This window comes from Lissotriton helveticus, chromosome 4_1 (genome assembly GCF_964261635.1).
Source record: "Lissotriton helveticus chromosome 4_1, aLisHel1.1, whole genome shotgun sequence".
Taxonomy (NCBI): Eukaryota; Metazoa; Chordata; class Amphibia; order Caudata; family Salamandridae; genus Lissotriton; species Lissotriton helveticus.
This window is the reverse complement of record NC_136063.1, coordinates 988,893-1,011,746: the sequence shown is the minus strand read 5'-3', so window position 1 is coordinate 1,011,746 and position 22,854 is coordinate 988,893. Positions and strand designations below refer to the sequence as shown.

Below are 22,854 nucleotides of genomic sequence, written 5' to 3'. Positions count from 1 at the left end.
ACAAGCGGGCGGGGAGGGAAACTGAAAGCACGCGGCACAATAGCTCCTCGTGCACACACGCTCACGTACTGAGCATGCGTGCTGCCAACCTTGCCTGGGACATGGGCAGCGATGGAGCGCACGGCAGTGTCCCGGGCTCCTGTGAGCTGAGGGAGCCCCGCGTGTTGCAGCCTGCATGAAGGAGCGCACCCCGCAGAGAGAAGTCCCATGGAAGCACAACCCGCCCGGTAAGTGGGGCATGCTGTACGTGTGGAGCGTGCGTGGGCATTAAAAAAATGCAATTGCAGGAGGCAGACTTGTCTCGGAAGCGGGACAGGAGATGTGCACGGCACATGGCTGTACGTGCGTGTGTACCTGCTCAAATCGCCAAAAGCTCTGCGCGTGCCCATCTCCTGTTCCACTTCCGAGGCAAGTCCACAACTGGAGTCCACAAGTGGAGGAGTGTGGCTCACTGATTAGAGCGGCAGACCCTGATGCAGAGGTCTGACCCGGGACCAGGGTTCAATTCCCGACGCGGCAGGGTCCTGAGCCCAAAATGTCCACGGACTCGATAATTCTCACCTCGGTGCCTATTTTAATCATGGGGTCCCACGCTGCAACTCTGGGCAATAGTTGCTTAATCTCCACTACGGCGGCCCACCCGCTGCGGGATGCCTGGCTTTCACCCTGGGGATACCCAGTAGGGGTTATCTCACAGGGAAAAAAGCCAGGACGGGTTCCCAAGGCAAGCGCCTTGATGCCTTCGGGTGATACGTGCGCTATATAAGTCGCAATACATTTACATTTACACAACAATAAGCCTCGCTGGCGACAGCGCTTCGCGCTGCGTACGCCAGGCTCGACCTAAAAATGTGAGCAGCCACGTGGTGAGAAACAAGGTAATGAAACAAACATGTTTTAGTATCCCTTGGCCTCTGGCTAAAGGGGAACAGAGTCAATCCTCTAAAAATAGTTGGTAGACTCCGTAAATCTGCGTCCATCCCTGACTTGTGACCTGGCCAACGGTGCACAGACATAATATCGACTCCAAAATATCGTCTGGACAGAATATCGAGTTTTAAATATCGTTTGGAGAAAATATCGACTAGACAGAATATCGACAGCCAAAATATCGTTTTTAAGGTAAGTGAAGTAATATCGACTGTAAATAATATAGACAGTGAAAATATCCAAGTATATAATCTAGATAGTAAAAAATATAGTTTTTTAAATAATATTTAATTATTTATAGTGTGTTTATGTTATAATATGTGTGAAAAGTGTCAATTTATTTTATTATTTTTTTTAATTAATTATTTTTTTAATTATTGTGTAATTTAATTCTGTAGCGGGTTGTGGGTTTATAGGGGAATAGGGTGGGAAGTAATTTAATTATAATTAATTAAATATGTAAATTTATTAATTGGTAGTAATAATTAATTAATTGGTAATTAAATAATATATGTTAATTATTTAAAATTTAATTGGTAATTAATTTTATTTAATTGATTAATTGCTAATTATGTCAATTAAAATAATTTATTTTCTCTAGCGGGTTGTGGGTTTATAGGGGAATAGGGTGGGAAGTAATTTAATTATAATTAATTAAATATGTAAATTTATTAATTGGTAGTAATAATTAATTAATTGGTAATTAAATAATATATGTTAATTATTTAAAATTTAATTGGTAATTAATTTTATTTAATTGATTAATTGCTAATTATGTCAATTAAAATAATTTATTTTCTCTAGCGGGTTGTGGGTTTATAGGGGAATAGGGTGGGAAGTAATTTAATTATAATTAATTAAATATGTAAATTTATTAATTGGTAGTAATAATTAATTAATTGGTAATTAAATAATATATGTTAATTAGTTAAAATTTAATTGGTAATTAATTTTATTTAATTGATTAATTGCTAATTATGTCAATTAAAATAATGTATTTTCTCTAGCGGGTTGTGGGTTTATAGGGGAATAGGGTGGGAAGTAATTTAATTATAATTAATTAAATATGTTAATTTAATAATTGGTAGTAATATTTAATTAATTGTTAATTAAAAAATGTTTGTTAATTAATTAAAATGTAATTGGTAATTAATTTTATTTAATTGATTAATTGCTAATTATGTTAAATGAAAGGGATATTTTTAGGGTTCAGGGTCAGTTTTTAGTTTTTGGGTAAAGGGGTATTTTTAGGGTTCAGGGTCAGTTTTCATTTTTTGGGTAAAGGGGTATTTTTAGGGTTCAGGGTCAGTTTTCAGTTTTTGGGTAAAGGGGTATTTTTAGGGTTCAGGGTCAGTTTTTAGTTTTTGGGTAAAGGGGTATTTTTAGGGTTCAGGGTCAGTTTTCAGTTTTTGGGTAAAGGGGTATTTTTAGGGTTCAGGGTCAGTTTTCAGTTTTTGGGTAAAGGGGTATTTTTAGGGTTCAGGGTCAGTTTTTAGTTTTTGGGTAAAGGGGTATTTTTAGGGTTCAGGGTCAGTTTTCAGTTTTTGGGTAAAGGGGTATTTTTAGGGTTCAGGGTCAGTTTTCAGTTTTTGGGTAAAGGGGTATTTTTAGGGTTCAGGGTCAGTTTTCAGTTTTTGGGTCAAGGGGTATTTTTAGGGTTCAGGGTCAGTTTTCAGTTTTTGGGTAAAGGGGTATTTTTAGGGTTCAGGGTCAGTTTTCAGTTTTTGGGTAAAGGGTTATTTTTAGGGTTCAGGGTCAGTTTTTAGTTTTTGGGTAAAGGGGTATTTTTAGGGTTCAGGGTCAGTTTTGGGTTTTTGGGGTACATATACAATATTGCCTATTATTTAATTAAATGTTGTTACTATATATATATGTTTTAAGAAATATGATTAAAAATATATATTTTTTTTTACTTTCATTAAATATTTAATTATTAAAAGTTATTTTAAGTATTGTTAATTATATTTTAGTAATTAATTTTTTATATTAATGTAATTAAACATTGTTTTTAGTAAAGTCGATATTTTTTACAACGATATTTTTGTAAACGATATTTTGTAGTCGATATTTTTGTACTTACCTGTTTGTACATACAAACTCGATATTTTTGTAGTAGATATTTTCACCTCGATATTTTGGGTACTCGATATTGTGGTAGTCGATATTCTTTCAGTGATCCCTGGCCAACACCTACAAAACAAGGCTTGCTTCTATGCTGTGATGTACAGATGTCCAGCAGTACTTACATTCTTCAGTGACAATACCTGGCATGTTCTGGGCTCAGCTATATCTTTTGAACAACAATAGACAGGCAGTTCTTGGGGTGTAAAGTATTATTTAGCAAGAACAATACACAGCCTGTCCCTTTGCTCCCCAGCATATTGCACTCCTGACCATACCTGGTCTGTCTCTGAAGTACTGCAGAACGTAGGTTCCGCAGTACGGTACCCACATTCAGTGGAAATACTTGTGACCTGGTCTGTGGCTCTACAATACCACAAGCATTGGCACTACTTAACCTGCCCTATGGCTCTGCAATATCTTTCAGAGGTGACAAGTCCAGACCTGTCCCTGACCAGCATCGGATTGGGAAGGCGGGCAGTCAGGCATTGGGCCGGTGCCTAAGGGTCACCTGTGGACCGGTTTTTGTCAGCAGCTCTGTCCACCCGCATACAGAGCCTTACTGTCTCTTCCCTGCCAGGACAATGTAATGTGGGGCCAGCATCATGAGCAGGAAGGCTCGGAGTGGGTGGTTTGAAGCAACTTTGCTACGCCAGTATTGGTCTGGCTGCTGCTGTCTTAGCCTGGCCCCTTTGAGGCCAGAGCAGACACTGAGAAGCAGTGTCCCACTCCCCTGCTATGCTGTTAAACTGAGGCGCCAGACTGGGGGCAGGTTATGTGACCATAGGGCCATGATCACCTCAGCAGCGCTGGAGCAGCAGCTCTGTGCTTTTCTTCACCCCTCCCCTGCCAGGCCATCGCCCTGAGGCTATAGGCTGGGAAGAGTAAGTGAAGCGGCTTCGCTGACAGCCTGTTGCTGGCACCTCAGTACCAGAGTCTTTCAGGCCTTGGTAGAAAGGGGTCTATGTTTGTATGGGCCTCACAATGAGGCACCTTTCCCAGAGAGGAAAATTGGGAGATTCTAATGTTAGAGCTGATGATTTTGAACCTATGGCAATTGGTTCAAGTTCCAGTCTCAGCTCAACATTCTGCGATTCTGGCAAAATGACTTAATTATCAAAGGCCTAAAATAAAAATGAATTTGATCTTCTGTAATATGATTAGTGCTCATATAATCGCTGCCCTCGCTATATCAAACTACAATATAAAATAACCTTCTGTTTGCTCAAGTTTTAAGAGTATGCCAAGGCTGGAAAATAATCAGTGCTCCAGTTTTGATATACATTTTTTTAATATTTCCGAATGTATTTATCCATATTTACTTTGTGAATAATTGTAGATATCGACATTTAACTCAAAGATGCACTCTTAAAGTGAAGCTTGTCGTGTTGTAGCAAATTAAGCAGCCAAATAGAACAGAACGCTGCTTCCACAGGTACATTTTGGCATTATGCTGACATATGCCACTTGATAAGGAAACTTCAGTCTGTTTTTTTTTTAATACCGTGTCATCTATCTATTCAGCTGTTGGCCTGGAATTTCATGTAAGACAACACGAAGAGTCACTTTAAAGAATCACACATTTTCTACAATTTTCGATCTTAAAAAATAGATGCAGAAAGAAAAAAACTGTTTTGGTCTTTATTTGTAAAATATCATTAAAAACTGGGAATCTCAATTATAATGAAAGAGGATTCCTTCAACAATAATGAAAACATCTGTATTTCTTCGTAACAATGCTTTTCTGCCACTGTTTAGTTGTATTATCCGTCTGGGATCATTAAAGCAGCTTTAGGCCACATTTCAAACTGTGTTCACCTTTTGTTTACTGTTTAAAGTACATATTGATCAGAGGAGAAAATACCAGCTTTAGGTGATTTTCCTAATTTTCCTACCGGCCAGGAAATTAAAATGCTGGTAATGCTGGTTAAAAAAACAGCCAGGTGGCAAACATAGCCACATCAGGAGTTGTGGTCTTTGGGCTCTTTTATTTCACCTCGCTCGCCCAGCCAACATAGAATGCTTCTAGTTTTCACTAATGTTCCAGCCTCAACGAGCCTTTAAATACATAATTTATCAAACATTCTCTAAAAAATGAGCCCAGTGAGATAAGTGATCCTTGATTATGTGGCCCTTTTATGGGGGGTGCCCGGGCCAAATTGGAAACCCAATTCAAGCCTGCCCTGACCCTGTAACACTCTACATCACGGTCAATGCCAGGCATGGGGCTGACATTACTGAGGCTCTGCGGTAACTTTCCTGCAGTTACAATACAAGCAAAGCCTGTTCTGGAGCTCTGTGAATCTCTTAACGTCACCAACCAGCCTGCCCTCCCTGTACTAGTATGGAGTAGGGACAAAAAGCACTGCCTGTCCCTGGGCTCTTCAGCACCCTACCAGCGTGGCAACACATGTATAATACCCCATATAAATAGAGGCGAGAGGGAGAATGGAAAACTGGGGTGGGTTGAGGAGAAACAACGGCAAGAGAGTCTGAAAAAGAGAAGAGCAGGTAAAAAGAACTGCAGAAGTGGAGTAGCAAGGAAGAAAGCACACACCGACAGGTGGGAGAGAGGTGCAAGAGAGAGGTTAGGAAGCACAGATGATACAGTGAAAGAAAAGACTGAACAGCGAGGGTGAAGGGGGCTCCGGGAGAAGTGATATTCAGAATGCGGGTAAACAGTAGGTGCGCAGCACGAACGGTAACGGACTGAAGGTGGAGCTACATTTGGACACGGCTACAATCATCATCAGCTTTAAATACTAGAATCCCCAAATCTCAGTCCCGTGCCCCATAAGTCTGCCGTCCCTCGAAGCTCCCTCTCACCTCCATTCTCGGTACCTGCTCAAATGCTTCCGAGGACTTTGAAACTCCCCGCACTGCGCATGCGCGTCAGAGGCAAGCGCAAGGCACGCCGGGAGATGGAGTACAGCTGGATTTCCGTCGGACTTCTGGGAACTTTTGTTTCATAAGTGTTTCATTAGAATTAATGGTGGGAACGCCACTAAAGGCTAAACAAGGAAGCCTGGGGCTGCCGTTTGTGTGTGTATGCAGTGTGTGTATGTGCGCATGCGTGAGTGTATGCAGTGTGTGTGTATGTGCGCATGCGTGAGTGAGTGTTTGCGCAAGGGAATGTGGACAGGAGAGGGGCACGGCGCCGTGCGCGCTCACGAGGTGAAAACTGAGCAGCTCTGCGCTCGTGCACCCTCTCCTGTCCACATTCCCGAAAACGGGCGACATAAGGTCTTTCGCTGACGCGAGACCTAAAAACAACATGTGCTACAGACCTCTAAGTCTGTCATAAATACATCTTTTACTTTTTAATACATTTTTTGTCATAGCAAAACATTTTCAAATTTACAATACATTTACATTTTTCACATCAGGATTGCAACAAAAATAACACATTAAAACATTTACAAGTCTCAATTTCCCCCATTCAATCTCTCATTCAACCTTTACACTCATTCCGACATACATCCGCTACATTCACAGCTAGCACTATCTATTTACAAATCTTTCATTCATGGTTTTGAAAAAATGCCATAGAAACCTAAATTATCTTTTAATCTTTCCAAACACAATCTAAAGCTTTGTTAGACTTTTCCTATGGCTCAAAAAAAACTGGTCTACGCGTTTCGAACTCCTAGTAGCTGTGTAGTTCTCTTCAGGACCCAATAGCTGGAAGACAAAAGAGAAAGATTTTGTTCTTACATTTCATCTTCAAAAAAAAAACTAGCTGCTCACCACCTTTATCTCCTAGAACACTCTTACCTTATCTGGATGAGCTTTCTGATTAAACCGACGGCAGGAACTGTACTAAAAACAAAGCCAAACCGACAGTAATCAACCACCAATTCATAAAGATATCTACTTTGCCACTGTAATTTTACCAAATATCAAGGGGAACTAGACTTGCATCAATCTCGTGTTCGACGTCTCATTGAAACTCAGCGCCTTCACCTTCAGACCTGAAGCACATATCAGCATTGGTCAGTGTCACCATTTAGTCAAACATGTGTGTGTGTGTTTACAGGGGAAGTTTTTGACTTACTTATTTTCGTCCGGCAGGTCTTATGCAAATCCTCTAACCTCGTACAACTTGGTGGGGGCGGTGGCGCAATCGGGGTGAACCTACGAGAGGGTAAAAATGCTTGTGAGGCCGGCGATTCTTCTAAGCATTTTTGCGTAATGACCGACCCTCGCACTCGGTCGTTAGTCAGATCAATACCTGTGGGGCTGATGAATTCACTCGGGTTGCCGTGTTCAGCGCAACTCCCAGTCGCAATCGCTACATAGAGACGCTCTGCGTCAATTACTTATGTTTACTTCCATGTACAAAGCTTGTAGGGATATGTAGTCCGTTGGCTGTTCCGAGGCGTCTGATCATCTATGTTTATTCGGAAAAACAGTTTGCGACCTATGCTATGCCCACATGCTGAGCCCGCCTGAATGGCGGGGTCGCCGTCATTGCGTGCTGATCCATATTTATTTTCATTTGCCCATCTCAATGCTTTATGGGATATGTAGTAGCTGCGACGCTCGTGTGTTGAGGTCAGTTGAAAGTGTCTCTAAAAAAATTTAAAAAATTGAGTGAAACAAAATGCTAGATTGATTTGCACAGCCTAAACTTTGATGGGATCCAGTGGGAGCCCTCGTCTTGTGTCTTTTGCAATTCAAAGGGTATGAAACTTTATTGATCTATGGGTGAAAATGGCATTATTCATCTACTTGTGGTTTGATTCTCCTGTGTCCTCACAATTGGGGCATCTTTTTCAGGTGGACCATCAACGGATGCCTACACAGCCTGGACTAAAATGAGATCCAGGGGGTGCCCTATGTCGTTTCCAATTCAAAAGTTATGAAACTTTATTGACTTATGGGTGAGAATGGCATGAATATGGTTCAATCTGGTGAAGCTCCATTATTCATCTACTTGTAGTTTGATTATCATATATCCTCAAATGTGAGGCGTCTTTTTTCAGGTTGGCTCTCAATGGACATGAACCCAGGCTACAACTCACGAAAGTAGCATGTGCTGTTTAGCTCAATGTATAGATTTCAGACAATGTGTTCAGACCATCCACTGCAGTATTGAATTTCACGCTTAGCATTGCTTCTCTTCTAGACAATTTTATCTCGAGGTCGCCACCTCTTATATCTTGCTCTACTTTAGAGATGATTGTCCAGATCAGGTCTCTTTCTGTATGATTGTGTAGCCACCAATGGTTCACCAACGGGGCCATTTGTACGTCTTTTTTAATTCTTGATTTATGTTGTGTAATTCGGGTTCTTATTTCTTGATTCGTTTTCCCTATATACAACATTTTACACTGACATTTTATTCCGTAGACGACATAGCGTGATTTACAGTTCGTAAATGTCTCGTGTTTCCAGTAGATGACGACGTGTTTATGGTCTCGACCGGTAACGAAGAAAATCTGATCAAATTCCATCACTGGCTAAACAATCGAACACAAGAAATCAAGTTCACCCTAAACCATTCAACGACAAGAATGCCTATCTTAGATGTGGAGGTCTACCCGTCTGCAGGAGGATTGGTAACCACCCTGTTTAAAAAACGAACTTACCGAAATAAGGCGCTTAATTTCTCAAGCAATCGTCCTCGGAATCTAAAAGAGAACTTGCCTTATGGGCAAAACCTTCAAATTAGACGCAATTGCCATTTCAAGGACGAATCTCAAATGCATGCCTTGAAACTGACAAAAAATCTTAGGGAAAGGGGGTACCCAAAGAAATTATTTAAAAGGGCCATGAAGCGTGCGTGGTGACCCCCAAGGGAATGTCTCCTAGAAAAAAGAACAAAAAGTGAGATGGACAGAACTGTATGTGTCTCTATGTTCTGCCCAAATTCAAACATGTTAAAAAAAAGTAATAACTCAGAATTGGCATCTGGTAAAAAACTTGAATGAGACACTTAATAAGGTGCCTTTGTTTACCTTCAAAAAAGAGTGCAGTATCGCCAACCAAATAGTGCGGGCTGCCCTACCTCCAAAAAATCCAATCTCAGTGAGAACATTCGTGGGGTTACCACCCGTACAAGGACACCACAAATGTGGTACTTGTATATGCTGTGCCACTACAGAAGAATTGAATTTAATTTAATTGAATGTGCATTTGTAAAGCGCGTGGCTACCCGGAGGCCTCCCAGCGCTAGGCAAGGCTACTCAGTAAGTGATAAGAGCAGGGGGGGAGCAGTTTAGGGGAAAAGAAGAGTTTTCAGCTGTTTCCTGAAAATGCCATGGCTGGGTTGGTTTCGAAGGTGTATGGGGAGAGCGTTCCATAATCTACCTGCGTTCAGGGAGAATAATCTTCCGTCACTCCTAGCTCGTTTAATTTTTGGAATGGCGAGGAAGTGAGGATCATTTGAACGCAATTGCCTCCTGGTTTTATGGGGGTGGAGGATGGCTGAGAGCAAGGGGGCCATTTGCCCTGGATGGATTTATGGACAAGGCAGAGTGCCTTAAAGCTAATTCTCTCCTTCACGGGCAGCCAGTGAAGGAGACGCAGGGCGGGTTTGGCTGAGGAAAGTTTGGGGGTTCCTCTGAGTAGCCTAGCTGCATAGTTCTGGAGGACCTGTAGGAGGTTGATAACCGAGGCGGGGGCACCCAGGTAAAGTGCGTTACCATAGCCCAGTCTAGAAAGAATGATAGACTGCACCATGGTTTTCTTGGCTTGGGGGGGAAGCAAAGGGAGAACCTTCCTGGCTGTTCTGAGGAGACCAAAGCAAGTTGCCACCATTTTGGAAGCTTGTGTTTGAAAGGTCAGTTTGTTATCCAGCCAGATACCTAGGCTTTTTAGTTCTGGCTTAGGGACAGGGACAGGGCCCATACAAGCTGGCCAGATGGTTCTGAATACAGAGTTATCAAAATTGCCGAGGGTCATGACCTCCGTCTTTCCACCATTTCATTTCAAGTGGGAGGATCCCATCCAGTTGACCACCGCGGTCAAGCAGGATTTTAGGGAGGTGGAATACGGGTTGGATTGATTTAGGGCCACTACAAGTTCGGTATCGACGGCGTATGTAACTATCTGGATCCCAAACGGGGCTACGATGGATGCTAATACTAGTGGGACCATATAGCAGTTAAAAAGGGTCGGGCTAAGCGACGAGCCCTGTGGGACACCGCACCGAAGGGGGTGGGGGGTGGAGGTTACACCATCCTCGAAGACCTGGAACATGCGACCTTCCAGAAATGAGCGGAGCCAGTTCAGAGCGATGCCGACAATACCCAGCTCACTCAACCGGTGAATCAGAACTTGGTGATTCACTGTGCCGAAGGCTGCGCTTAAGTCTAGAAGGATGATGGCAGCCGCTCCTCCTGAGTCTAGCAGTCTACTGGTCTCCTCCACCACTGTTAGCAACGCGGTCTCCGTGCTCTGACCAGGGCGGAAGCCTGTTTGTGAGGGGTGTAGCAATCTAGCGACTTCCAGGAAATCGGAGAGGATGTGGTTCTCAGCGAAAATCTCAGCGATTTTTGAGATTCCCGGAAGGAGGGAGATTGGCCGGTAATTACTCAGGTCAGAGGGATCAAGGTGAGGTTTCTTGAGAAGGGTGCTAACCAGTGCTCTCTTCCAGTCGGGGGTACTACACCCGAGTGGAGGGAGGCATTGATAGTATCTGAAATTATGGGACTGACGGTAGCCCCAACTTTGGCTAGGATGTACATGGTTACCGGGTGTCTAGGTGACCCACTCTTTACTGAAGGTAGGATTGATCGTAGCACCTCAGAGGATAGATGGGGGAGGTGATCGAGAAAGTGGGGAGTTGAGGGAGGGGGGACTCTGGGCGCAGTCACCGGAGGGTCAATGGGGGGAGGGTTTCAAGGATGTTCAGAATTTTTTTAATCAAAAAAACTCGGCCTGATTATCGCAGCGGGTGCCAAAAGGGTCCGCAGGGATAGGAGCTACGGGGAGATTAAGGAGACTGTTTATAATGGCAAAAGTCTCTTTAGGGGAATTAGAGGCCTGTTGGACTTTATCCTCATAATAGCGCGCCTGGGCTTTCCTCATTTCCTCCTTATATTTACGTATGGCTTCCCTATAGGTGAGCTTTCTTTCAGGGGAGAAATCTCTCCTCCATCTCCTTTCTAGGATTTTGCAATTTTGTTTCAGAATGCGTAGCTCCGATGTGTACAAAGGCGATCTGGTGGCGCCAGCCTTTTTTGAGATCCAAACTTTAGGAAGGACAGTGTTAAGTAATTCCTCTAGCCAGTTGCAAAAGTTGCGGTGCATGGTCAGCGGGCATTGGTTTGGCTGAGGGGTATGTTTTTCCAGTTCAAGGATCCAATTCTCTTGATGGAGTTTGGACCAGGGGCGTGTGAGAGACCGAGGGGGAAGCGGGGCTAGGGCAGGGAGGAACTGTGGGTGCCAGGAGAGGGGAACCAAGTAGTGATCGGACCAGGGGACGGGGATTGGATCATTGCTTTTCAGTGTCTCTAGGTTTGAGAATACAGGGTCGAGGCAGTTTCCCAGCGAGTGAGTTGGGAGGGTGACTTTTTGTTTCAACTGGAGGGCTGCAAGGTCCTTGGTTAGATCAACCGCGGTTGTTGACCCTGCATCGTTAAAGTGCAAGTTCAGATCACCAAGCAAAGTGAAGTTAGGGGATGAGCTGGCTAAAGCAATGGAGGTTTCTATCAGTGACTTACAGAAAGCGCCTAGCGCACCGGGTGGGCGATAGACCAATATGCCTGTGAGTGAGAGAAGAGGAGAGAATTGGACTGAGAAATTAAAATTTTCGCAATCCTGCAAGGGGCTGTTGAGCAGGCTGCATATGAGATGATCCTTAAACACAATCGCGATCCCCCCTGGTCTGTCTATTCTCTGAATCCCATAACCCTGGCGTAGGGCCTAAATCAGGTCTGGGTCCGAGCTGGCATTAAGCTAGGTTTCTGTTAGGAAAAGGATCTCGAGGGAATAATGTTCTAAAAGGAGCGAGATTTCTATTGAGTGCCTGGGAAGGGATCTGCAGTTCAGCAAAAGGAAGTTGAAGGTAGGGCAGAGTGGGGTGGGTGGTGGGATCTGCGGGAGACAAGAGAAAGGGCAGTGAAGACATTTTCTCTTATAGTTGTTTACTGATATGGAATGGAGGCAGTTGGCCCTAGGTGTTCTATTGAGTTGCCTGAGTTGTGAGCTGGAGTATCTGAGGTGCCTTGAGGGGGGGGACCAGGGGCTGTGGTCCCGGGTCTCGGTCGGGCGCGGACGGGCGAGAAACGGGTGCAGACGGGCTTGCCTTAGGCGCGCCCGCTGCACGGTCTCGGCATGGGCATGATTTATGCACCTCTTCCGACGCCAGGTGCAGCAACTAGACCGATGCCCCGAGCGTCAGGAGCGCCCGCCGGAAGTGGTGCACGCGACCTTCCTACCCGCCGAGCATTGAACACAGCTCGCACCGGGAGGTGGTTTCAATGTGCCGCTGCCAGCGGTGAGTGCAGGGTAAGTGAAGATTCTTGCCTTTGTGCAAAATTACAGATTTTGTGCAAAATGAGCAAAATAAGCAATGTTTTCTCGGTCCAGGCTACTAAGACCGCCGCCACTTGCTTTGGACTAATGAGGATGCTCCGGCGGGTGCTCCCTTTGCTCCCTCTCCAGGCGAGGAGGATCATGGTCCAGGCCCTGATTCTCTCCCGCCTGGACTACGGGAATGCTCTCTATCTGGGAGCACCGGCCTCGGTACTTCAGAAGCTTCAGGTCACACAAAATAGTGCGGCCCGCCTACTGTTTAATCTGCCCCGTCGGCAGTCGGCGAGGAAGGCTCTGAAAGACCTCCATTGGCTCCCAATGGCTGCCAGAGTGCAGTTCAAGGCTTTGTGCATCCTGCACAAATCCTTCCATCGTGTAGGCCCAGCGATTCTGCACCCCCTGGTTACGCCCTATGTTCCAGCCCGCTCCCTTCGTTCTGGCACCCTGCAGCTGGCTACCTCCTCTAAAATCAATAAAGCCCGGTGGGGTGGCCGCTCTTTTTCCCACTCGGCGGCCAGACTCTGGAACGCCCTTCCCCTCACCATCCGAGGAAACAGCAACCTCCTGTCTTTTAGAAAGGCCTTGAAAACGCATTTGTTTGCAAAATCCTGCTGATCTGCCCTGAGCCTGCGCTAAACCATTTAATCTTCAAGCGCTGCGAGGCCTCAGGGCAGTTATGCGCTATACAAATGCAATTTTTCATTTCATTTCATTTCATTTTAAAAACCACACAACAAAGTATTTTTAATAGCCGCAAATTTTGCCATTTCCAAGCAAATATAGTACTGTGCGCATTTAAAAGCGATTCACGATCATACCCTTGCTCTGACACAGCCGGAGTAGCCAGCCTTTGGTCGTCGCGCCAGGGCCAGTATTTATGCGCCTCTTCCGACGCCGGGTGCAGCAACTAGACCGCTGCCTCGAGAGTCTGGAGCGCCCGCCGGAAGTGGTGCATGCGTCCTTCCTACCCGCTGAGCATTGAACACAGCTCGTGCTGGGAGGTAGTTTCAACGTGCCGCTACCAGCGGTGAGTGCAGGGTAAGTGAAGATTCTTGCCTTTGTGCAAAATTACAGATTTTGTGCAAAATAAGCAATGTTTTAAAAACCACACAACAAAGTATTTTTAGAAGCCGCAAATTTCGCAGTTTCCAGACAAATATAGTACTGTGCGCATTTAAAAGCGATTCACGATCATACCCTTGCTCTGACACGACCGGAGTAGCCAGCCTCAGAAGAAGAAGGAAGCCTTTTTGAACACAATAACATCTACTGGAAACACGAGACATTTACAAACTGTAAATAACGCTATGTCGTCTACGGAATAAAATGTCTGTGTAAAATGTTGTATATAAGGAAAACTAATCAAGAAATAAGAACCCAAATTACGCAACATAAATCAAGAATTTAAAAAAGACATACAAATGGCCCCGTTGGTGAACCATTGGCGGCTCCACAATCATGCAGAAAGAGACCTGATCTGGACAATCATCTCTAAAGTAGAGCAAGATATAAGAGGTGGCGACCTCGAGATAAAATTGTCTAGAAGAGAAGCAATGCTAATTGTGAAATTCAATACTGCAGTGGATGGTCTGAACGAATTGTCTGAAATCTATAAATTGAGCTAAACAGCACATGCTACTTTCGCCAGTTGTAGCCTGGGTTCATGTCCATTGAGAGCCAACCTGAAAAAAGACGCCTCACATTTGAGGATATATGATAATCAAACTACAAGTAGATGAATAATGGAGCTTCACCAGATCGAACCATATTCATGAGTGTTTCACCCATAGATCAATAAAGTTTCCTAACTTTTGAATTGTAAACGACATAGGGCGCCCACTGGATCTCATTTTAGTCCAGGCTGTGTAGGCATCCTATGACAGTCCACCTGAGAAAGATGCCCCACATTTGAGGATAAACGAGAATCAAACCACACGTAGATGAATAATGGAACTTCATGCCAGTTTCATCCATAGATAAATAAAGTTTCATAACCTTTGAATTGCAAAATACACAAGACGAGGGCTCCCACTGGATCCCATCACAGTTTAGGCTGTGCAATTCAATCAAGCATTTTGTTTCACCCTTGATTTTTTTTAGAGACAGTTTCAAGTGACCTCAAGACATGAGCGCCGCAGCTACTACATATCCCATAAAGCATTGCGCCAGGCAAATGAAAATAAATATTGATCAGCACGCAATGATGGTGACCCCGCCATTCAGGCGGGCTCAGTATGTGGGCATAGCATAGGTGGCATTAAATAACAAACTGTTTTTCCAACTAAAGATAGATGATCAGACGCCTCGGAACATCCAACGGACTACATATCCCTACAAGCTTTGTACTGGAAGTAAACATAAGTAATTGACGCAGAACGTCTCTATGTAGCTATTGCGACTGGGAGTTGCGCTGAACACGGCAACCAGAGTGAATTCATCAGCCCCACAGGTATTGATCTGACTAACGACTGAGTGCGAGGGTCGGCCATTACGCAAAAATGCTTAGAAGAATCGCCCGCCTCACGAGCAATTTCTCCCTCTCGTAGGCTCCCCCCGATTGCGCCACCGCCCCTACCAAGTTGTACGAGAATAGAGGAGTTGCATAAGACCTGCCGGACGAAAATAAGTAAGTCAAAAACTTCCCCTGTAAACACACACACATTTTTGACTAAATGGTGACACTGACGAATGCAGATATATGCTTCAGGTCTGAAGGTAAAGGCGCTGAGTTTCAATGAGACGTAGGTCACGAGATTGATGTAAGTCTAGTTCCGCATGATATTTAGTACAATGACAGTTGCTAAGTAGATATCTTTATGAATTGGTGGTTGATTACTGTCGGTGTGGCTTTGTTTTTAGTACAGTTCCTGCCGTCGGTTTAATCAGAAAGCTCATCCAGATAAGGTAAGAGTGTTCTAGGAGATAAAGGTGGTGAGCAGCTAGTTGTTTTTTGAAGATGAAATGTTAGAACAGAATCTTTCTCTTTTGTCTTTTAGCTATTGGGTCCTGAAGAGAACTCCACAGCTACTAGGAGTTTGAAATGCGTAGACCAGTTTTTATTGAGCCATAAGAAAAGTCTAACAAAGCTTTAGATTGTGTTTGAAAAGATAAAAAGATAATTTAGGTTTCTATGGCATTTTTTCAAAACCATGAATGAAAGATTCACGTCTGAGCATACCCTGCCAACTTATGGCGAACAAAGCGGTACAAAATGGGTGGTGATGGACGGAGCATCTGAACCAATCACACACCCAGTCAACAGATCTGGGTTTAATCCATCACCATTCTTTAGCACACTCTGCCACCCAAAACCCAGATCTACAGGGTATACTCAGACATTGAGTCCCTTGCTCACTTTGCCACTGGATTCAAGCAAGCCTGGCTGAAGATGGCTGAAATGCCAGAAACCGGTCCTAGGAAGCTATTCTCCTCAATCCTTTTTTCTTTTCGCAATAGTAGTATTGTCGCAGTACAGTACTGTCGCAGGGTGTAGCATGAAGGGCCATTTCAAGGTTATTTTGGGCCTTTGTACATTCAGTGTCAAACCACCATACCTCTTGGGGTTCTCTTCAATGGGTGGGTCTGGTCACCCTTTAAGCTACATCTGAGCAAAGCAGCTCAAACTCCCAGACAACCTCATCTGGAAAGCAATCATGCTGTAAACACCGCATAATTAGGTGATCATTTGCTATAATAGTGTCTTCCCCAAATTGGGGCGGGCTTATCTTGCCCCAGTGTAGCCCAGCCTCATCATAGAGACCTTTTACCAGATCCCCTGCTGGACTAATTTTAGACCTTAAAGGTTCAGAATTAGCTGTCAAACTCCATAAGCATCATAATCCATGCATTAAGTGAGATGTTAAGGCATCATTGTTAAGTTAATTTAGATATGACCAATGTGGGTCATGCTCGTTAACACCATATTGTCATTCTTTGGGGATTTTGTCTCACATCTAAAGATAAAATCCTGTCAACAACAAGAAAGACTCTTCATTCTGTCAAAAGGGCCTGTAGGAAATGTGATGATGAAAGAGTCTTCTTCAATTGGCAGCCAAAGGTGCCGTCCATAAGTGCCGACCCGGTCCCTGTCAGCATCAATTTTTTTTCTGCCTCTAAGGAGTACTGTTGCCTAGTGATTATTCCCAGGGGGATCTTGAAGAAGAGGAGCATGCTTGATCTGAAACCTCCTCTGATATCAGCTTCTCACCAGCTTCTGAATGTTTTTGAGCAGCTGCCAGTAAAGACAGTGTGGCCTTTAGATGCTGCCTTGAAACAGAGGCTAGAGAAGAAGTGAAAGCACAACCTGCTGCACATCCTCTTGCCACTTTGTCTCTTTTCCATGATACACCTCTTCCTCTAAGGGCAGGTGGTATTTTTATGAAGCCACCTGCTCATAGTCTCAAAGATGTCAACAGGAAAGTGGAGATTCAAACGCAATTGTCTCACTTACCTGGAAATATTACTTTTTGAAGATGAAATCAAGACTCCTACTGTGTGTCCATTGTGGTGCCTGCAATGATGTGCTGCCTAAAATCTGCTGCCCACTTTCCCCTTCCTTTAAAACAATCTCTGTATGCTGGGCATGGAGCCTGGGCTAACTGGTAAGGTCAAAACACACTCAATATACTGGCATGGACACGATTTACTTAAAACTGAAGAGCGCATTGCCCCCGGGTGCATGGTTGATTTGTGGATGGGTTGTAGCCCTCACATCTCCCAGACATGGAGAATGCAATGGTTCAGGTCCAGTGAGTTACATCAACAGACTAAATTCTACAGCAGTTAATGGAAAATATTGTTATTCTGGGCAAGGATAAAGTAAAAAATCTGGGTCTCATGAGTTAAACCTGACATTTGTTTTATTTTCATACAATATGGGGTATTTAATGCTATTGCTGTGAGGGTGAGAGAAGTTAGCATCGACTTGGCACCCCTTTTATGAATGGAATTACGCTTCTCAATTCCTGTTCTGTGTTATTTCAGTGCCTGCTGTAGACGAAACCCCCAATGGATATAAATGTGAGGATTGTTTCACTACCGAGACTGTGGACCCCTGCGCAGGGGCTGGGGAAGTTCAGTGTACCGGGGAGCTCAACACCTGTACCAGCTTCTCTGGAACTGCCACAAGACCTGGTGAGATAAACCGATTTATGTAATTATGAGTTATATATCCCACTGCACAAATGTTCTGAAGGGGCTGATTATGATGTTGGTGCGACTGACGCCGACTTGCCCTCAGTGTCGGTATCACTGACATCTCTAACCGCCATCAGACTGTTGCATTAGGATGCAGTTGGTCCAACCCCATTGGTCCACGCACTGACCAACAGCTTCCGACAGGCTCCAGGATCCCACTGGGCAGACGGTCCTTTCACTTTCCCCACAATGGAGCCAGTTCTTTCTCAGGCACCACTGTGGGGATTATGATTCACCTTTCTGCCAGCCATCTCGTATAAGTTCTTCCAATGTGAAAAAAGGCTGTCAAAAAGGCTTTTTTGGTTTCCCTAGCAGGGACTCTTTATTTTTATTTACTTTATTTATTTACTTGAGTTTTATATAGCGCTGGCTAGTCGCAGAGGTATCAAGGCGTGTAGAGGTTAAGGGGGTAATGTAAAAGGGCGACAGGGAGGGAGATTAAGTGGAGAATAAAAAATTAGTTAGCATTCGCGCCAATAATTTTCAATTCCATTAAGGACACGGAGGAGAGGCTTATGCTTCTCTTTCTCTTCACTGCCACCCACGGCAGCCAATCAAAACACCCCTGTATTCAAAACAAACCACACTTTGTGCACGGAGGGGTCCTCTGGTGCACCCATGAACATCCTTACATCATGTAGCAGACACCACATGGTACCTTCCAAAGGGTCCAGGGACGTTTGAAAACATGCCTCTTTGCATTGGTTCGTGCCTCGATACAAAAAGGCATGTTTCCAACCGCTTCCACAGCCGTCAGATCCCAATTTCGTAAGCAGGATGACCAACTACCTGTCAGTCAGTCTGGATCCCGCAAAAATGGCGGTCGGGTGCTCGTCTGACCATCATCACAATCTGCCCCTAAAAGCTGTTCACACGAATCAATTTTAATTATTTACATAACATCCAACTGACTATCTTCAGCGTGCACGGTTTTACCAAATATATTGTAGAAATCATCCCACATTGACCAAATATATCCTGATGATGTGTTATTTGTACAATGCAAACCCAGACAAAATGGCACAAAGGTGCTGTACATGGTCCAAGGCCAAATAAACCATGGATAAGCTTCAGAACAACTGAAGGGTTTGGGAAACTGAGTCTTAGACACCTGGAAAATGTGTGTCTTGTTCCATCCATTCTACACCCAGATAGCTTGGGGCCGGCTCTACAAAAGGGTCATCAGGCTCATTTATCAGCTGGGTCTTCATTGTATCTGAGGCAGGGAAAGAAGCTTAGTAACCGTACATTACAATGTATGAAGGGCATCTGAAGGCAAACCAGGCGTAGTCATTATCATAACTAAATTTTTTCAGCAAATAACCCTACCAGAGCACCACTTGCAGGTTATAACTTCTTGGCAACAATTATGAATCATTTCCAAAAGGTCCCTCCCACACACACAAAGATGCATTTTTCAGAACTGGCAGAATTCATAGTTGAATCTGAAGAAAGGCTGGATCAAAGTGTTCCTCAATTTAATTGCTGGTCAAATGATAGACTTCTCACAGAGAAGGATGTCAAATGTAATATTTCTGTAATCAATGTATGTTGTCAAGTCAGACTCTCCTTTCCAGTACTGGTAACCATGGACATTAACCAAAAAGTTACATCTTCTCAGTGGAGAAGTAATGACAAGATTTTTCTCTATTTCTCCTCATTTCGTCCTCTGTGTCTTGCGTTCCACAGCACTCATAGAAAGAGGATTATCCTCTGAATTGGAGGAAAATTGTGCAGCATTGGTAGCATTCACATATGCCCAGCAGGCAGCAGGCCCCGTCTAGACATGGGAAAGCAGACGCGAGTTCAGAGAAGGGGCAGTAGTGGGCTCCAGAGCTTGACGGCCAAAGTGGAGCGCATGTGAGCCTGTGATTTGGCTCAAAGCATGCCCTGATGTCTGTGAGGTATGTTCCTTCCAGGGAAGTGCACCTACAAACTGTCAAGCCCACTTTCAACTGGTTTACACCATTCGCAGTGCATCACTCATCACCACATCGATCCTTCCAGGGAAGTCAGCAGCTATGGATGGGTTTAGGAGGGAGGACCTGCGTCATCCAGAGCCTTACAGCTTGGGTACATTTAGGTCAGTGGCACAACTCTGTTCCACCTAATCAATATTAATTCAGAGGATTGCTGTTCATATAATATTTAATTGTCCTGCCCAATGGCGGAAGAGATTAGAGGATGCAGAAGTAGAGGCCAAACAATATAACTCCTTCAGTCCCTGCAATTCTTACCTTTTGGGTGTAATTAACGCATAGCTCGTCATGAGGCACAGTGGAGCTGTGCTCATGACGAGCTGGGCTCGTCATAACAGCCACGCCACTCCCCCGCGCAACTAATTCCACACCTGTGCGTGCGTTCTACAGGAGTGGGCGGAGTCATGACAAGCCCAGCTTAGCATGAGCACAGCTGCACTGTGCCTCATGACGAGGTGGGCTCGTCATGAATACCGCGGTGCTGCGCGCGTCCTCCCTCCCCCCCGCACAGGAGGGGAATTACCCCCGCGGTTAATGGGTTCAATGTCTATCATACAATATATCGTAAGGGAACATATCAAACAATAATAACACCCTCTGAAATAATGAGATGCGAAGGAATGCAGTAAAAGGCAGGTGATCAGGATGGTTATAATCCAGATTTCCTAACAGCAGTGGTTCACTCTTGTTGTGTCCTGAGTTGTATGTGAGCACAGCGAGCTACATACTCACCATGGCAGGTCCTGTAATTCACCACTAGAGACTGACACAACAGACAGCCAGCAACCATACCATGGAGAGAAACAATACCTATATTGTGGACATGTGTGTGTGTGTCTCTCCTATTTTTGAGGATGGGTTCTCTCAGGTAATTCCATAAATATAGAGCACACTGTGCAAGTTGTTCAGGATGGCATAGTCCAGTGTCTCCTCCACATTTCCAGTTGGAACCACAGGAGTGCATTGTTGCTGCTGTATCCATAGCACAAATAGATGTGCATCATATTTATTGCCACTTTATAACATTGGGAGCGTAGAGGGCCATAATATGATGATGCAACAGGATGGATTTTTTGTGAACTCCCACTGATGGGCTCACCCCCAAGGTGAAGTGGTATTTAAGAATGATGCCTGAATATTCAAGTGCACCAGGAGACTTGCATAAAGAGACACACAAACACAATCAAAAAAGTTGTATTTTCTGTCACGAATGTGGTACAGATCATTATAAGATTTGCTGAAAAATAACTGAGAATTTCTGTCATTGGTAATCAGTTTAAAAGCATTTATTGTAAAAGAAAAGATTTGACACGATTTCCAAAAAGCAGTAAAATATAAAAAGAGTCTCTTGGTAAACTCCATAACATAGTGTGGGTGATTGACATTTATTGGTGACAGCGTCAAGCTGAAATGATTACTTGTGTTTCAGGCCAATAGTTTCCTTGTTCCATGCAGCCCTCTACATTCCCAGCATAAGGACATGCATGGAGCTTTTGTGACAGTCAGTTTCAGCCTGAAATCCCAGAGCCTCGAATCCAGTCCAGGAGGCTTCTAAGAAATGGAGAAGTGTGGCTCACTGGTTAGAGGAGGCAGACCTGGAAGCAGAGGTCAGCCCGGGACCAGGGTTCAATTCTTGGCTCGGCGGGGTCTTGAGTCCTAAAATGTCCATGGACTCGACAATTCTTGCTCCGGTGCCCACTCGATTCATGGGTTCACACTCTGCGACTCTGGGCAATAGCTTGCTTAATCTCCACAACGGCCCCTCGCGGCGGGATGCCTGGCTTTCACCTTGTGGATACCTTGCCGGGGTATCTCACAGGGGAATACTAGGACGGGTTCCCTAAGCAAGCGCTTAGAGACCGCTTGGTGATTTGCGCTATATAAAATTCCTGTACATTTACATTTACAAATGGAGGCATCTGTATAAGTTGCCAATCTGAGATGTTGGGGACTTTGGAACTGGGATGGGCATGAATTCTTTCCAAAATGGAAAACAAACTTTTGTGTAACAGCCTTGCTAATGTCTGATTCTGTTCTGTGTGTTTCTTCCACAGGTGAAGATGTGAAGCAGTACACTGCGAAAGGATGCGCTTCTCAAGATTTCTGTCACTCATTCTACCTGGCTGGGTCGCATGCCTACACGTATGACTTACAGTGCTCACCTGCTGAGAAGCTTTAAGACCATCAATTACACCTGTTATGCAGCAGTACCCGAGCTTAGTAGTTTACAGCAGAAACCTTTTACAGTTTTACAAGTACTTGGCATTCAGAGTCTGGACTTGTGAAGTGGAATTCTGTAAGAAAGAAGCGGATTGAATGTTGTCAGCCTCCTTGGGGCACAGAATACACATGGGCAGTGTGCTTAGTACTGTTTGGGCATTTATGGACCAACAACCTCCATATTGAGCCATCTTTGGTTCCTGGGTGCATGAGATGGTTTCATGTGCTTGATGCATTGAGTGATCCAAGCCCAGGTCCTTCAACCATCTACAGATATTGGCTTGCCGTGAGAGAAGGTGACTTCATCTGTAACCATGGAGGAAACTGAAATCTAGTGTCACCTCTCTATTTTAAATAAAAATACAAAATTATTATTGTACAGTCAATGTATATCCTGCCATTAAATATAAATGCAGATTACATATCAAGTCCATGTGTTTATATGTGATGCACCAATAGTGTAACTAACACACTTCAGCATGCTCAAACACTCCTTCAGTTTGATCATTTCCTTTCCACCACCAAGGGCTGTTTAATTATGAACACATCTGTGCCTGAACCAGAGAGACAAGGAGTCACCTCCCATCTGAGATGCAGCTGTAAGTTTTGGATCAGCCATTGGGGCCTCAACTCAAGGTCATCCTTCTTTCTTTCCACAACGATGACCATCAGCGACGCTCTCAGGACACTCCCAACTACCTCACCGTCTACTATCAGTGGGACGTTACCATGTGCTGCTGGCCATTCCTGCTCTGTTCCTCTTTCTTGGCCTGAGAGTTAAACACCTCTTTGAATATCAGATTATGGAACACATCTCCCACATTGTGTTGATGATGTCAAAACGGAAGAACGCAGAGTTATGAGTTTATATCTGCTTTGTAATCTTTTGACTGGTCTGCTTTATTCTGTAGCAACCCCCATAGCA

At 44.3% G+C, this 22,854-nt stretch overlaps 1 protein-coding gene across 2 annotated transcripts in view; it reads left to right on the top strand.

Annotated features, from left to right (window-relative positions):
- LOC144828259 (uncharacterized) overlaps window positions 1-22,351 on the top strand; it is a 37,557-nt gene extending 15,206 nt beyond the window's left edge. For both annotated transcript variants that reach the window (XM_078686333.1, XM_078686334.1), the window contains exons 4-5: window positions 17,518-17,667; window positions 21,764-22,351. In XM_078686333.1, coding sequence (XP_078542459.1) covers window positions 17,518-17,667; window positions 21,764-21,888 — 275 coding nt within the window. In that variant the 3' untranslated portion in view covers window positions 21,889-22,351. The remainder of the gene's footprint in view (window positions 1-17,517; window positions 17,668-21,763) is intronic.
- The last annotated feature ends 503 nt before the right edge of the window (window positions 22,352-22,854 follow it).